The sequence below is a fragment of the Ambystoma mexicanum genome, chromosome 4p, assembly GCF_040938575.1.
Source record: "Ambystoma mexicanum isolate Mex_15411 chromosome 4p, UKY_AmexF1_1, whole genome shotgun sequence".
Taxonomy (NCBI): domain Eukaryota; kingdom Metazoa; phylum Chordata; class Amphibia; order Caudata; family Ambystomatidae; genus Ambystoma; species Ambystoma mexicanum.
In genome coordinates, this window is record NC_090927.1 from 735,456,297 (window position 1) to 735,473,659 (window position 17,363).

The following is a 17,363-nucleotide window of genomic DNA, read 5'->3' on the forward strand; positions in this document are numbered from 1 at the left end:
CAAGAACTAAACATTTCTTTTTTTTTTATTGAGCAAGACAGACACGCACCAACGGCCACCAATTTCTGAGTGGGGATGGATGGGAGCGGAGATGAGGAATCTGCAGGAGAAAAATTCATAGAACGAACATTACGGTAAGTAATTTCTCCTTCAATGGATTGCCTTTCTCCTAAATATTCCTCATCTGATAGACTCCCCAAGCAGTGGAAACAATTGAGGGGGGCTAAAAGAGCACAGTGACAGGTTTTGCAGCACTGCCCTGCCAAAGCAGGCGACGTCCAGGCTGTAGTGCCTTGTAAAAAAAAAGTATGGAGTGATGACCAAGTTGACGCTCAGCAAATGTCCCCAAACTTGGACACCTCTTTGCAAGGCTATAGATGCAGAGACCCCTCTGGTCGAGTGTGCCCTGATGCCAGGAGGCAGTTCCTAGCCTGCGGACTGATCACTTTCTGCAATGCATAAGATGATCCATCGGGACAGTGTCTGCTTAGTCACAGCTAGAACTTTCCTACAAATAATTGATCTGTCTTCTAAAATTCTAACGTCCATGAGATGTAAAAACTCAAGGCCCTGTTGGGATCCAACCGATCAAAGTGCTCCTCTTCCTTAGAAGGGTGCGGAGGTGGGTAAAAGACTGGCAGGTCTATGGCTTGTGAAAGGTGGAACTCAGCTACCACCTTCGGCAGGAACCACAGCCTAAGCGAGGCCTTCTCACGAAAGAACCACAAAAACAGGTGTTTACAACAAAGGGCCTACAATTTGCTGACCCACCTAGTGGAAGTAATGGCAACCAAGAAGGCTGTCTTTAGAGTAAGCAATTGCAAAGAACAAAGAGTGCATCGGCTCAAAAGAAGCCGCCATCGGGAAAGTCAAAACCAGATTTAGATCCCAACCTGGGACAACAAAGGGAGTTGGCAGAAACGTATTCACAAGGCCTTTCAGGAATTGGGCCATAACCGGGATTATAAAAAAGGAACCTTGATCCGAGGACCTTTTGAACACAGACAAGGCCGACAAATATCCTTTGACTGGTCACCTGAAGGCCTGCTGAGGCCAGTGACAGAAGGCTCTCCATCACTGTAGTGGTGGAGCAAGAGATGGGGTCAATCTCGCATTCCCTGCACCACGCCTCAAATCTTCTCCATCTGCACACACAGAGGGAAATTGTAGATGGTCTGCGTGCAGCCAGCAACACCTCAAGTACCTCCTCAGAGAGGTCCCAGTCATATCTCATCCTCTCAAGAGGCACGCATGTAGGTTGAAGTAGTCCGGGTTAAGCACCTGACCTTCCGACTGGGTTACGAGATTTGGTCGACGAGGCAAGCGGAGAGATGGGCAGATGGTCAGTTCCAGGTACCATGTCCTCCTCGCCCAGTCAGAGGCGATCAAGATCATGGTTGCTCAAAACCTCTTCAACCTCCTCAGAACCCAAGGGATGACGGGGATCGGAGGGAAGGCGTAGTGGAGAGGAAAGGTCCAATCCACTAGAAAAGCATCCCCTAGCGTGCCATTCGCTGGGAATTCACTCAAGCAAAACTGTCTGCACTTCCTGTTGGACACTATGGCAAACAGATCTACTGTTGGGGTACCCCAAAGAGGGAAGACCTCCTTTAGGACTTCCTGGCACACATCCCACTCGTGAGAGACCGTGCTCTGCCTGCTCAGAGCATTCGCCAAACTGCTCCCTGCCAGATGAACTGCTGAGACAGAGATGTGGTTCTCCAGCAACCAGAACCACAGCTGCATCACCTCTCTGCAGAGGGTGGCAGGGGGAAGTCTAGGCCACCTTGCTTGTTCAGATAATGCCTGGCCACTGTATTGTCTGATAGAATCACAACATGCTTCCTTCAAAACCCCTAAAGGCCAAACTGATGGCTCGCAACTCCAGCCTGTTGATTGATGTGCCACCTGGTTTCCATTGCTGATCAAAGGCTGTTCACCTTTAAGTCTTCGCAGTGAGCGCCCAACCCTTCCGAGACGCATCCGTGACCACTCAGGCCTGAGGCCAGAAGGGTTCCCCCCACTATGAGATTGCTGATGACAGCCCACCAACCGAGGTCGTCGACCACTGTCCCTGGAGGAGCCATTGTAGAGATCTCATTTGCAGCCTGGCATCTGGGCAATACAAAAATACAGGAAGCCATGAGGCCTAAGAGGCGGAGGAAGGAAGCTGCAGGTAAGGAGAGGTGGTTCCAGAACAGATTCACCATCTGCACAATGCTGTTGACTCACTCCTCTGGAGGGAAGGCCTTCCTTTCCCGGGTGTCTAAGACTGTCCCCAATGAACTGGAGCCTCTGGATTGGCGTCACATGGGACTTGAAGTTAACGGAGAAGCCCCGCCTGTGGAGTAGAGAGCAGGTGTCTTCCAGGTGGGACAAACACTTCCCTCGGATCAGCCAGTCGCCCAGGTACAGAAATAGGTCGACTCTGGATCTCCTGAGGTGAGCTGCGACTACTGCCATGAGTTTGGTGAAGACCCTTGGAGCGGAGGTCAACCCATAGGGATGCACTTTCAACCGATAATGCTTGTCCCCTATGAGGAAACTCAGTTACTTCCTATGCTTGCGATGTGTCGGCACATGAAAATAAGTTGGCGCTCAGTTGATCTATCTAATCTTATTTCTACGGTCAAAAGTAAAGGTTGTGAGGCTTCTGCAACCACCTTATTAGGGTTCTCCCAATCGCCGCTTGAAGCAGCAGATATAATAGCCAATTTACGGCTTATCCAGCCTCGAAAACTCCCTTCAGAACCTTGGTTCTCAGAGAATCTTAAGTAATTACGTCTCACTATGAAGGCAGGCAGAACGCAAGTGGCGGATTGCTTATGACCCAAGCCTTAGATCATGTTACAAATTATGTGCGGTAGCCTACTCTGCAGCTATTTTGGCAGCTAAAAAGGCCTTTTACGCCCAGAAAATGGAATCATTGATTTGTCAACCCAAATTGCTTTTTTCAGTGGTGAGATCTCCTTCATCCGCAGCTACACTGACCCACTCTGTTAGCACCTCTCAAGATGTTTGTGATTTATTGGCACAATCTTTCATAACAAAAATTGAGACGATACGTGCAAATATTTCGAGTGCTACAACAATTGTATCTAATACAGCGATTGAAACACAAGCTCCTATGGGTCAGACAGCCTCAGAGGGTTGGTCCTCCTTTCCGTTTTTTACGGAGTCAGATGTACTCAACGCTATTCAGCATGTTAAGTCTGGGGCCCCTTCAGATGCTATTCCCTTGCTGTCATGTAGGACATCTCCCCTGAGCTGCTATGTGAGATTATGGGTGCAGTTAACAACTTGTGCCAGACAGGCAATATCCCGCCTTAACTAAAGGCTGCCACAGTGATTCCCTTACTTAAGAAGCCTTCGCTTGATCCTCTGTTGCCTTCGAACTCTCGTCCTATTTCACTACTACCGTTTCTTATTAAACTTCTTGAGTCACTGGTTTCTCCCATGCAGTTGTTCTATATGGATTTGATGGGGCTTTTTGATCGTGCCTAATCTGGCTTTAGGCCTGGTCGGGGGACAGAGCGTCCTGGTCTCAGTTCATGACATGGCCAGGCTGGTGGATGGAGGAGGGGTGGGGGCCCTGATTTTATTAGACCTGTCACACCCCATCATGCTTGAATGCCTGGCTCAGGTCGGAATTTCGGGCCTCATGCAGACCTGTTTCATCTCATTCCTGGCCGAGAGAACCCAGACTCTTTCACTCTCTCCATTTCTCTCTAATTCTTTCTCTCTTATTTATGGCGTCCCTCGAGGCTCTGCCTGGTCTCCTATTCTCGTCAATATTTACATCTGGCCTTTTGTGTGTCTCATCCACTCCTTCGGCGTCAGGTGCTATTCATATGCTGACGACACTCATATCCTGATCCGTTTAGATCTTGATCAGGCCGAGCTGTCGTCGTGCCTGGCGTCCGTGGGGGACTGGATGAACTGCAACTGGTTGAAGTTGAATGGAGACAAGACGGAGGTGCTGTTGGTGGGTTCTCCTTCTGATCCCTCACTTTGGGTGTCTTCCTTTTGGCCTTCCTCCTTGGGTTCTCTTCTTGTCTCGGCTGATAAGGTGAGGAATTTGGGTGCAATAGTCTCTGCCTCACTTTCCATGGAGTCACAAGTCGCTGCGGTCTGCAAAGCGGGGCACTTTCATCTCAGAATTCTGAGGAAAGTACTCCTGCTGTTACCTTCTCACTTACATCCTCCTGTAGTTGGTGTCCTTGTGCCCAGCCGCTTAGATTATTGGAACTGTCCCAACCAAAGGGCTTAATACAGCGGCTCCAATGCCTTCAGAATATGGCTGCCCGGGTCGCCACTGGCTCCCCCCTATGGGGCCCATATATTACCTGTGCTGGTTCTCTGCAGTGGTTGCCCGTTGCTAAGCGTATTACTTTCAAGGCCCTCTGCTTGGTACAGAGTGCCCTGCACGACCAAGGCGCTGAATACCTTTGCGACAAGTTCACCCGTTACCTTCATACGAGGCCTTTACGTTCTGCTGTTGCGGGCCTACTTACTGTTCATTCATTTCACCGCTCCCGCATTGCTGGGCGAGCTTTCTCCATCGACTCAGCTCGACTATGGAATAGTCTTCCGCTGACCCTGAAGAATTCTCTCTAAATCATTTTACTTTCAGGAAGGCGTTGAAAACTTTTCTGTTTTAGGATTGTGGCATTAGCTGATTCTGCTCTCTCCCCTTCAGCACCATGATGCCCTTGGGTGAACGAGCGCTTAATAAGTTAACACAACATAACAATGCTCTGACAGCCGTCCACCAACTGGTAGGTTGAGGGAGGGAAGGGAAAATCAAAGTGGCTTAGAGGGCAGAGCCACCCCCTGCCGCTGCCTGCTGGCCTCTGGAAGCCCCCCATGCCCCTTCTGGAGCACGAGAAATGCTTCTCCACCTGTCTGGCTTGTGGGAGCGGCACCTTCCTGCCGTAAGGCACATAACGTCTGTAGCACCTGGCCCGAGAAGCAAAGATGAAGGCAGGCTTGGCCGGCTGCGCAGCTAGGCCCAGCAATTTTGCAGCGATCATTGACTCCTTAAACTTTTCTAGGGGTGAGTCAGCCTTTTGACCGAAAAGGAATTCGCCCTCAAGGCCATGTTCAATAACTTGTTTTGGACGTTTGGCGAAAAGCCTGAAGAGCTTAGATAGGCCGGTCTCCTCAATGCCACAGCCAATCCCATTGAATGGCCCATGCACTCGCCCCGTCCATGCCCATTTGCAGCGACTACCGGGCCACCTCCTTCCCATCTTCCACCAGCTGTATGAAACCTTCACGCAGCTCCCCTTCGGGGATGTATTGGGCTGCGTGTTCTGCCACTTTCCAGAGGCCAAAAGAATACTTGGCAAACCCACAGGATACGTTAGTTGCTTTCAAGGTTATGCTGCCGGATGTGAAGACCTTTTTCGGCATTGCATCCAGCCTCTTGCCCTCCCTGTTAGGGGGCATGTTTGAGGTGAAGGAAGCTGCTCTGGTGGAAGCTGTGGCTGCCTTTACGACAATACCTTCCAGGGATGGGTGAGAAGACAAAAAGGGCAGGTCCCCTCTTGACGGCCTGTATTTAATGGTCACAGTGGAGCTGACTGGAGGGATGGAGCAGGGATGTTGCCACAAGGAGGCGTCTGGATCAGGGACAGCTGGGTTCAGTGGCATATGTCTTTCCCTCGTAGCTGGACCCTTGTCCAAGATGTCAGTCAGTTCATACCCCTGGGGCAGAACTACTGCAGAATTCAGCTCCAGTGTGTTGACCATCCTGTCCACTAGCAATCTAAATTGTGCATGGGTGTATAGTTGAGCCTAATGTAATTCTACATCAGGGAATGTATCAAACCCACGAGCGTCATGCAGCCCTTGTGCCAAAATCAGGAGGTTTGCTTGGTCGCCGAAATAGTCAACGCCACCAGTCCCTGCCTAGATAGTGTTGACATCTCCTTGATCGTCCCCACCGTCGGCGTAGAAGATAGACGCCATGGAGCCGAAGAAATCGGTATGTGAAAGTGGAATGAAGGAAATGTTGCTGATGGTCGGCGTGGAGGGCATTTCGATGGGGTGGCTGTCAGCGTCCAGCGAGGCCTGGGCACCGAAGGAGTGTCGGAAACGCCTGAACCTTTAGGCTCACGGGAAGGTCCTGGCTTTAAGAGTTATGGGGCCTTTTTTGGCACCGAGCCCGAAGGCTCCCCCGACGCCGATGGCATCAGTAAAGGTGTTTGCATGGAGTCAGGAGCAGCAAGCGCTGCTGTAGCCACCGGGGCCTGCTGCTTGGTTGGCATACCAGCACATACTGCTGCCTGTTTTTCAAACACTGTGAGCATCTGGGATTTAAATTCTTCCCACTTTTGTCGAGTGGTCGCCCCGACCGATGACTTACCTCGCTGATGAGTCTGAATTATGTGGGTGCCACCTTTTCTTCTTATGAGAAGATGACGAGCAAGAGAGACTCTGAGTGGGACGACTTCTTCGTCTTGCGCTAATGTCTTTTTTTTCGTGGTTAGGCCCCTCGCCCTCAGAGGGCTGAACGATCGACTGTGCAGTCGATTTCTGCAGAGAACCTATGTACTAGAATTGGGAAGGGCTAGCTAATTTAAAGGGTCTGCCTTGAAAAGTAGAACAAGTGTTGAAAAGTGTACTTACTTGTAAAAGTGTTAGTGGCTAACTTTAAACTCTCACAGTGAATAGTTACAAAAAAAGTTATTTACCTTAGATATGTTCTGCCATTTTGAAAAGTATATATAGGATTTACTTACCTTGCATATCTGTGTGCCATCCAAAAATCCCTTAGTCTGTGAACTGAAAAGCAACTGTAATTGAGCATTTCACCCAAAGGTCTAACTCCCCTAGAAGAACTATTATCCTGAATCAGAGTACTAGGTTTCTACTGTTCCTTGAATAAGTGTTCCACTATTCTGAAAAGTGTTTTGTGCAGTTCACTTACTATGTGATTTCTTGATGAGTCACGGTACAACTGTTAGGGTCTACTACCCTTGTATTACTGTAAGTAATCCAAACGTAACTATTAGTTTTTACTTCCCTAGAATTACTGTTAGGTGTTCCAAATTAAGTTATATGCTTTGGTCTGTGCACCTTCAAGCATAGTGTTGTGTTTTTATAATTGTGGTTACATATAAAGTGATAGTACTTATTCCCCCTCCCCCCCTCAAGATTTATCTGGGCCTACTTGTATTTAAATAAACCATTTATTTTTACAATACATAGTGCTTCAGTGTTTCTTTGGACCATATGTATATTACAATGTCATTGTACTGATTTTACAGCCCTCTCTCCCTCCTAAGATGAGCTTGGCTGATCTGTCTACGTTACCCTTTACTCAGGTGGCACAGCCTTATACTAAGAGTGGAGTCTTGTACTGCCTCAGTTGAATGGTTTTATTAAGCCATTAGTTGGACTTCAGAAAAACTGTTTTACCGGTGCCCACCATCTCACCACTTATTTCCAGGACCTTAAGCTTGGCTGTGGGCTGCTGCAGGAGTCCAGAGAGTTCACACTGCACTGGATCTTCAGTTTAGACATCTGTGGGTGGCACCAGCAGTTGTACTGGGACGGTTTGCTGCTGCCTTCTTTTGTACTTCCTGGTACTGGGAGTAATGTATGCCATGTCACTCCTATTCTTGATGGATGTTTCACTCCTGGCTTGACGGTAGAGATCCTGGGATGAACCTTAAGTTCTTTCCTGGGTTGTTGGGGGTTTCGCTGGAACAGGGTTCAAATACAAGAGAAGTGACATGTGCAAACAGCACGAGTGGAAAAGAGCTATCTACTTACCAGGTTGCTTTTGGTCCCTGGAGTGTCTGCCGTTGGTGCGAGTACCTAACATTGGGTGCTAGGAAGGGCGATTAATCATATTTCCCCTCTGGTCGAAGATGGTGATTCCTGGGAGATTGGTCCTAAAAGCTATTCCCCGTAGACTTGCATTTAGAGGTAGTGGGGTACCCCCTGTGCAGCAACTCTTCTTCTGACCTTTGGAACTCTTCCTTGAGGTCTGCTGTGGCCTTCCCTGTGCTTGATTGTCGCAGAACCCATATTCATGGGGTATATCTGTACTCGATTCCTTCAGCGTGGATGGACATTTAACTTTTACCAAAATATCCAATGGAACTGTGAACTGACACTAGAACTTTCGTTAAAGTGACTCAGGGGTACTTGCCTGCCATTGTGCATTTTTACTGGATCCCAAAGTGGTTTAGTGAAATGTGGACTATGATTTTCCATTTCAGTACTTACCAGTGATTTTAAATCCAATTTTTAAAGCCATCCCTTTCATTTCTGCAATTGCAAAATACAAATTAAACACTAACAGCAACTGGTAACTATGTTTGTTTGCTTATTTATTTGATAATGCGCACCACGCCCTTGGGCAGCCGGGTGCAGCGGTACAAGAATACTCAAAACTTAGTTACAGTGTTACATGTTTGGTACGTGCACAAATTGCATTACAATGTGAGAAACAGTTACAGTGCAGGATTCAGTATGGGCAGTTCTTATAAAGTATATACAGTGAATGAGGGGAAGCATCAGTTAGGCGGCCTATGGGTACATATGTAAGTACAAGGAAGGTGAGTACTTGCAAACTTACTGAGGGAGAGAAGCAATTATAGGTCATTAGAGCGAAGCCATTTAAGAGCGTTGATTCTGGTGTACAGAAGGGGGCATCTAAGGTCAATAGGGAGTGTGTTCCATACTTGTGCAGCTTTGACTGGGAAGCTGGTTCCTCCAGCTGTGGAGAGTTTGAATCTGGGACTGTCAAGCAGGAAGGTGTTGCTGGATCTCAGTGGTCTGGCAGTGATGTTCCTAGTGATTCGCTCCGAGAGGTATGGAGGTGCTAGGGTGTTGAGACATTTAGAGGTGAGGGATATTGTTTTGAGAAGGATTCTGTCTTTTATTTTTAGCCAGCGGGCCTCTTTCCTAAATTTAGAGATGTGCTCTCTCTGAGGTATGTTCAAAGCTGCTCTAAGGGCATTGTTTTGCAATCTTTGAAGTTTGTCAGTGACATACTTGTTAGCTCCTGTGTAGAGGGCGTTGCAGTAATCTAGTCGGGACATGACGAGCGCATTACCCAGGATAATGCAACTGGCATTGGACAGGAATGGTCTGGCAGCTCGGATTAATTTGCAGGTGTAGGCGGTGGTAGATGAGTGAGAGTTAACTTGCTTTTTTAGGTTGAGAGAGGAGTCCAGGTAAAATCCTAACGTTTTTACCTCCGACATGACCTTAATGATGTTACAGTCAATGTTAAAAGAAGTGTAGTTCAGAGTTAGTTTTTTAAAGTTAGAATTATATCCAAGGAGTAGGATCTCGGTCTTGTCGTCATTCAGGCAGAGGCCATGGGATGCCATCCATGCCTGAATGAGGGTGCATATTTCGTTCACCAGAGCCAAATCCTCTTCGTAGTTGCCCGAAAGGGGTATGAGGATCTGGGTGTCATCTGCATAATTAGTGTAGGTGACACCCAGTCTGTCCAACTTGTCGAATAGTGGCTTAGTGAAGATGTTATACATCGTGGGTGAGACGCAGGATCCCTGTGGGACTCCGCAGGACATTTGGATGGGGTCAGCGCAAGAGGAAATAGAGAAAACTCTCATGGTCCGATTGGCTAAAAAGGATTGGACCCAGGCAATGGCTTCTCCAGTGAAGTTGGCAGCTAGACTTAGGTGGCTGCATAAAACTGCATTGTCTGCATTGTCCAACCAAGTCAAAGGCTGCTGACAAGTCCAACAGTAGTAGCAAGGTAGTTTTGCCATTGTCCTTTAATTCTTCAATTTTAGTCTTGAGGTCTAGCAAGGCGTTTCAGTACCATGGAGAGGGCAGAAACCCGATTGTCGTGAGCCTAGCAGGTGATTCGTTTCAAGGTAGTCTTGAATTTGTAGGTAAGCTACTCTGTCAATGATTTTGAGTTTGAGTAGGAAGGATACAGTTGTAATGGGTCTATAGTTGGTGGGTATTGAAGTGTCAAGGGTTTGTTTTTTCAGTAAAGGTAGGACCCAAGATTCTTTCTGGTTAGTCGGTACCATATTTGTTTTAAAGGAGGAATTGTTAGCTTTGAGATGAATGTGGCGAGGTCTCTGGGCGCATCTTGATTATTAGCGCTGGGCAGCTGTCGCCCTTACAGTTGGAAGGTTTTAAAGAGAGGATGACCTTTTCTGTGTCAATGATAGAGATAGTCTTGAAGCTAAAAGGTGGAATAGTATTGTGGTCAGTGGGTAGTGGTGGTGGTTGGCTGTCGGTGGGCAAGGAGTCTTTTCTTTTAATTATTTTGAGTTACAGGGAGGAGATTTTGTTGGAGAGGGCGCTTTGTATATTGGTACACCATGTCTTGTCCTTTGGGACAGTGTCAATTGGTTGTATTGGGTTTTCCATTTTGCGGAGGATGGAGAAGAGTTCCTTTGTACTAGATTGGGCCTTCGTGATTCTGTCGTTGAATAGGTTTTTCTTTGTGTTTATAATTTCTTTCTTGTAGTGCTTAGATAGTTGGGCTAATTTGGCTTTATTGCTGTCGGTGGGCGATTTACGCCAATTGGCTTGTAGTTTCCTTTTCTGAGTTAATTTAGTTGGGGGTGAACCAGGCGTTCAGATGGCCGCCTTGCTTGCTTTTCCGCAATTTTATAGGGGCAATAGAGTCTAGTGCCTTGGTCATGCCTTGGTCAAAGGTATCCACTTATGTGTCTGGATCAGTGTTGTTCTCTAGGTCGTTAATGGCGGGGAGGAGACGTGGTATATGTTTTTCAGAAGAGATATCTTTTTTTACTTCTAGTGGGTAGGGGGGGGTATCATGTTGATAGTTAGAGTGAGGAGATCAAGTGAGGCAGTGAAGTTGATTAAGTAGTGGTCTGTCCAGGGTTGAGGGACAATGTCGGCAATGGTAATGTTGCAGTTGAGTTCAGATAGCCAGTCACGGGTTCTGCCCTTAGTGTGGGTGGGAGAAAGGATTTTTTGGGTGAGCCCATGGTCGTTGAGTAGAGCAGCTATAGAGTGGGCATGCTTATTGTCTGGATCGTTAAATCCGATGTTAAAGTCGCCCATCAGTAGGGTTTGGGAGTGATTTTGCGTGTTATTCGCTATGAGGCTGGTTAGATCCTCCTCGAAAGTTCCTAAAGGTCTTGGGGGCCTATAAATCAGGTGGTCAGTATACGGTTATTGGAGAGCTGCAGTTTGGTATAAAATGTACCAGGAAGGCTTTAATGATTATGTATTCATGGAGTCTTAGAATCTTTTGCAAATTTTTAACGCAGTTCCATTGTCTTTGGAGCCTTAATTTACTGTTCTTGGCAACTGGGCATTAATACTGTTACAAGACCCTAGGAGGTCTAAATAAGTGGTACATTATGGTTTAGGCCCAGGGATTGTAAATCAATGTTTCCTTCAGGGAAAAAATGGGTTTAATCCCATACCCTACTAAATGTGTTAGGTGCTCGCCACCATGCCTATGGTCTTTCACACCTACTAGGGTTGGGATGTGTCTTTAGGGCACCGCACTTAGTTGTGCAGGCTACACAGTACTTATCTACTGGTTAGGTTGCATAGTATCCTGGTTTCCCTGAACCCCTGGTTATTTTAATGTTGGGTGCTGGCCATTGGCAAAGGAAAACAGTGCCCAGAAGCTCTCCTCCCGGCGCCACTGAGTCTGGGGTGGGTCCATTGTGTGGGAGGGGGAGTAGGAGTAGGACCCCTGGACAGGGTTGCCTCAGCAACCCATGTTGCACTCTATCCTGACAGGCTGGAGAGTCTCCCGCCAAGATGACCACTCCACTGTGTGAGTGACAGCTAGGCTGTATGAATGGGGCTCTTTTTGCATAAAAGCAGGGTCCTGAGGACTGGAAGAGCAAGACGTCGCCACTGGAACTAAGAAGCCGAAGAGGAGAGAAGCCAAAGACATCTGCAACGACTGAACCGCCAGTGAAGCCCTGCTGCAGCGTCTCACCACTTTTCTTCACACGAAGAGAGAAGATCTTCACCTGCAAGAGCCTTTTTCCCTTGAGCTAGTGGGGCCAACCAGTTTGCCAATCGCCTTCCCGGACCTGCCTTGGTCGAATCTCCCGTACCCTGTACTCAAACGCCAGATAGCCAGGCACCAGTCCAGGAACAGGAACAACTGCCACCGCTGGAGCCACTTCTTCATATTAAGGTACATTGTTCCGCCAGGCCGCCCTTTCTTCATAGTAGTGCTAAAGGTGTTGTAAATCCTTTACCTACCTGTTGGGTTGGCCGCCCCTCTATCAACATTGTCTTTTACCCTCTGCATCCACCTGTTCAAATTTGTTAACCAAAGACTTGACTGCAGCTACAAGAACATTTGGCTCCTGGGCCCTTGCCCTGTACCACTGACTCTGGCATAGGCCTACTGACTCTGGTCACAATTGTTAGATCAGCTTTCTTTAGATTGATTCTCACTGAGAACTGTGTTGGTGCACCTATTTCTTACAACCACCCCTTCCTTCCCTTTTCTAATAATTGTGAAATGCCATTTTGCTCAGTTTTCATTTTAAGTATTGTCTATACTGATGCACTGTCTTGCTGAACTGGTTCACAAACTGATGGGAAGTGTTGCTAGGGTGTATAAGAACCTATTTCTAGATAACTTGTGCTTTCCCTCCCTTGTGAGGAATTGTTAGAGGATCCCTTGTGTATAGTTGTCACTGTGCCGTTTTGCTCAGTTTTCACTCTAGTTCACTTGGTCTACAATTCATATAGGGAGTGTGTATATTTTTCCTTTGACTTAATTTAACTTGCTTGATACTTGTGATAACTGTGCTTTCCTAGAAGTGTGTAAAATAAATATATCTACTTTTTAATACAAAGCTTTGGTCAGTGTTTCCTTGTGCCATAGTACTGTAGGCCTGTTGTGTAAACCCTGAATACTGCTCATCTCCCTCTTGAGATAAGTCTGACTGCTCAGCTACAGCTACCAACTAAATCTTTGTAGTACAGACTGATACCAAATGGGATTTATTGCTCTCACCTGTAGTCCTAATCTTGTGTAGTGCTCCCTAAGGGAACTGCAAAGGATTCTGCCTAACAACAAGCAACATCCAGCCAGTGCAAGGCGCTTTCAGCCGGTGACAAAGGCTTTGGAAAAAACACATGTAACAAAAGGCTTGTTGAGGTGGCATTCCGACGGAACCTTTGGCATGAAGGAGGGGTGCGTCCGCAGAAACACCCCCGATTTGTGGCTGTTTTGCAGGATAGGGCCTGGATCTCACCCACTCTCCTGGCAGAGGTGATGGCAACAAGGAAAGAAGTTTTCCACCAGATGAACTTGAGAGGGGCCGGATGCATAGGCTCGAAGGGGGCTCCCATGAGCCTTGTCAGCACCACGTTGAGTTCCCACGCCAGGGCAGGAGCCTTCACCGGCGGGAAAGATCGGAATAGTCCTTTGAGGAACTCCTTGACAAGACGGTGGGATCAAAAAGAAGACCTTCCTGGAGAACTGGTGTAGCTGCCAGATGCACTTTTATAGCGGCTTGCGGCAGCCCTGCCTTGGCCAAGGATAAGTAGGGAAGAATATGCAGGGCCGTGACCCTCAGAGAGGTGATCTTCTGCGACCGGCACCACGTAGCAAAATGATTCCACTTGTGACAGTAGCACTTAAGAGTTGATGACGCTATGGTCTTGGCAAGGACCTCCCTTCAGTCCGCTGGCAACTCTTATCCTTCAAACTCTAGGGCAGCAGGAGCCAATCCCTCAGGTTCAGCGATCCTGGGTCGTGATGCAGGATTGCGCCTCCTTCTCTGGTGTGTAGCTCCGTGGCCACTGGCAGCTTGACTTGAGGTGATGCTGACATGCTAAGAAGGTCTGGGTAACAAATTTGCCTCTGCCACACTGGGGCGACAAGTATCATCCTGTATCGGTACTGTTTCAGTTGACTGATGACTCGCAGCAGGGGAGCCAAAATGTGTACAGAAACGGGTCTTCCCACAGAAAGGAGAACGCGTCCCCCATGCTACTCGGCTGGTGGAACCTGCTGGCAAATTTCTGGCATTTGGAGTTCGCCTCTGTTGCAAACAGATTTATCTGGGGCCTGCCCCACTTGATGAAGATGCAGTCCATCTGGTCCTGCCGAAGTTTCCACAAATGGCAGAGCGCAGCTCCCTGCTGAGGGAGTCGGTGATGGTGTTCTTGACTCCCGCCAGGTGAAGGGGATGAGGAACATCTCTTGTCCGACAGCCAGTGCCACAGGTTGTGCGCCTCTTTGGAGAGTGCTGGGGATCAGGTGCCCCCCCCCCCGCTTCCTGATGTACAGCATCGTGGTGGTGGTGTCTGTGAAGATCCTCACCACCTTGCCCATCGGGGACGGAAGGAATGATTTGAGGGCCCAATACACTGGCCGCAGCTCCAGGATATTGATGTGGCGATCCTTCTCCTCTGGCAGCCACAGACCTCTGGCGTGCAGACGTCCGGTGTGAGCTCCCCAGCGCTCCAGGGAAGCGTCCATGATAACCGTCTCCTGGTATGGGGGGTTTTGAAACCCTGTGCCCCGGGCGATGTTGGGAGTGTATGCACCACCACCTCACCGCCCTTCCGGGTGCAGTCAACAAGTTGGATGCTCTTCCAGAGAGAAATAAGGACATTAAACACATGGGTACAGATTGAAGTCACACTTACACTTAATATCAAGGAGCTCATGAAACATACCAATGAAGCTACATCAAAACTAAACCCAAGATGCTCAATTTCCTTCAAGCATAAAAGAAATTAAGATACAGGTTAAAGTTTTGTATAATAAAAAACAGCATTCAGGTAATTCAAAGGACTCTAAAAAGGTTCACAGATTTAATAAATTGAAGCATTTACTTGACCAACGTTAAATATGTTGGTAACAATGTTATCATGGTTATCATGTGCAGTTTAAAATAACATGAAGTTAACAAACTCATTTAACAGCTCACATTTGTTTGAATCAGTAGCTGAAGAAATACCTCACCTGTAAAATCTGTTTTCCAAACGCTGTTTAATTGTACTGATATCTGTGGGATATGCAACTACAGTGCAATACAACGGATAGGCTTGCAGATCAACAGGTGACACAAATGCTGAAGCAATATCTAAAATGTAAAAAATATATATTTTGCAAAGGCTGCAATTCAAAAGAAAATTAAACAATGCAGTAGTTACTGTTGCATCTTCCTAAGACAACTGTAAAATTACCCTACGAAAATAAACGTATGACCCGCTTCAGGCGATGGTAGGACCTTTGTAAATCAAACCCTGGTAAATCTAGTTCACTCTTAAAAATCTATTTCTAATAGGCTGGACGAGTCACACATGAATCTGTGAGATCAATTTTGAAATAACATAATTGAAGGTAAGCAAATGATACATCTTTCAAAGACGCTCAAAGAAACGTATCTTGTAATAGTCTTTTTTGCAGCTTGTATCTGCTTTAAATTCACAAGTTGTGCATATGATGGTATTTAGAGAATGGTCCAGAATATTTCAAATCTTTCTCAAATTTGAAAAATAGGCATTGGAATGACATAGCCCTAAGACGATACCTTGACCAACTTTCCACAAAAGCGATCTCATCAAGCGCCATCTGTAAGGTTGCAAGTCCATACTGCATCTCAATGAAAGGGCGCTGGTCATTTATTCTTTATTCCTGTCCATCTTTCAAACCCTTTTCCTTGATTAATCACAATTTGAGGCAATACTGGGGATGTAGCACAAGCGTCACTCAGGGAGTGTATACCATGTACCCTGTTACATGTCCGGTGTGGCTACAGTCGCAATACTATGTGCACAGAAACTGACTGCATGTTACAAAAAACCTGATGGATCGTTTGGGGAGGAGAGGTAAAAGGTTGCACTCTGGGGATGGCATGTGTCTATGTGAACAGATAGCAAAACTTGCTCTCCTTGGACTCACCTGTTTATAGGTCACCATGGACACCAACCCTGCAAGCACAAAATTGTGGACAAGTGAACCCCAGTGCAAGATCGGACCAGTGAAGGCTGGAATGTCTGGGGCTTTTCTTGCAATATATATTCCAGCTCAAAGCCAAAGGAAAGACCCGTCAAGTCTGAATGAAGCAGCCTGCAAGTGATTGGGTGGCTGCCTAAAGTTTCATCTGATGCACCTCATTCAATGGTCTAAGATTCCTCTGCAGCCCCCAATTCACAATAAATAAAGAGGGTCTGCTCCATTGCTGGATTGGTCTGCTGCGATGCATCCCTCGAGAGAGAAGAAGATTTCAAGGCCCAGGCCAACGGATCGAGCAGAATCACAGTTGGTTGGTGTGCAGTCCTGTCCAAAACCCTTCTTCAAGGTGAAGGGCACCTAAATGGCTCTTGAATCTGTAAAGTCTGGTTTGTAGCACCAGTCGGGAAAACCTTGCCAAACTGCTTTATTCCCTCTCTGTCCTCCGATATCCTGCAGTTTTTTTTTTCTCCCGTGGGTGGTACAAAGCGGCAAGGGAACACAGCAAAGGAAGCACTAGTTACTAGACAGACAGGTTTGGGGTTACTGAGAGCACCAAGATGAAGCAAAAACGAATGAAAACAATGTTGATGAGTTAATGGGTCTACCAGCTTTCGTCACAGGGCCATCAGTGCACAGATCCATCACCAGATATCTTGTTCTTGGGGACTAAATTAGTTGGAGTGCTGCCTGGCAGCAGCAGACTGTTCCTTGCTTCGTTTTCTTTGTTTCATCGCTCTAGGCCTTCCACCCATGGTGCTACAGCTTTACCCCCCCCCACCTCTGCCCGCTGCTGGAGCATCTCTCACGGCTGCAGAAACCACCAGCAGTTGCTCTTTGGTAACAGGAGACTGAAGGCCAAAAACAGACTTAACACCTAAAAAAAGAAGGCATATCTTTCACTGCAAGTTCACCTATGGTTATCCCTGCATCCACAGGAATACATTGAGCCATTGGAGAACACTGGTATCCAGAGACTTACTTTGGCTGGAAAATGTTTAAACTCTTGACGGAAGCTGCTGGTATTTTGAACGCAGATTCTGCCGAGTTCCAAAATGGAAAAGCATTGGGCCCATATTTCACAAGGGTCAACAACAATTTTCAAGCGCTTGAAGTGATTAGCTTAACAACGATTGGACAATTACTGCAAGGAAGCCCAAGTGGAGAACCTAGGGACACTTAAAGACCTTCACCAAAGTAGTTTACAAGTTATTTGCTTACCTGCAAAGTGCCAGTAAATTTACATGTACCTAACTAACTGAACAATAAAAAAATGCATCTATAAATCAAAGTAGTCAGAACAACATTTTCCATTTTATTCAGCACAAAATATTGTAACATTGTTTCTGCTGCCCCAAACCCCACTCCTGAGAGGTGTCTTGGTTTGACTACTGCAACCCTAGGTGAGCTAAAGCACATCTGAAGTAACTCTCTG

The 17,363-nt window shown here is 47.1% G+C and overlaps 1 protein-coding gene across 2 annotated transcripts in view; it reads right to left on the minus strand.

The window, feature by feature from the left end:
• The window catches only part of PHIP (pleckstrin homology domain interacting protein), a 2,101,228-nt gene that overhangs the window by 547,126 nt on the left and 1,536,739 nt on the right, over positions 1–17,363 (minus strand). For both annotated transcript variants that reach the window (XM_069606291.1, XM_069606290.1), the window contains exon 31: positions 14,936–15,056. In XM_069606291.1, coding sequence (XP_069462392.1) covers positions 14,936–15,056 — 121 coding nt within the window. The remainder of the gene's footprint in view (positions 1–14,935; positions 15,057–17,363) is intronic.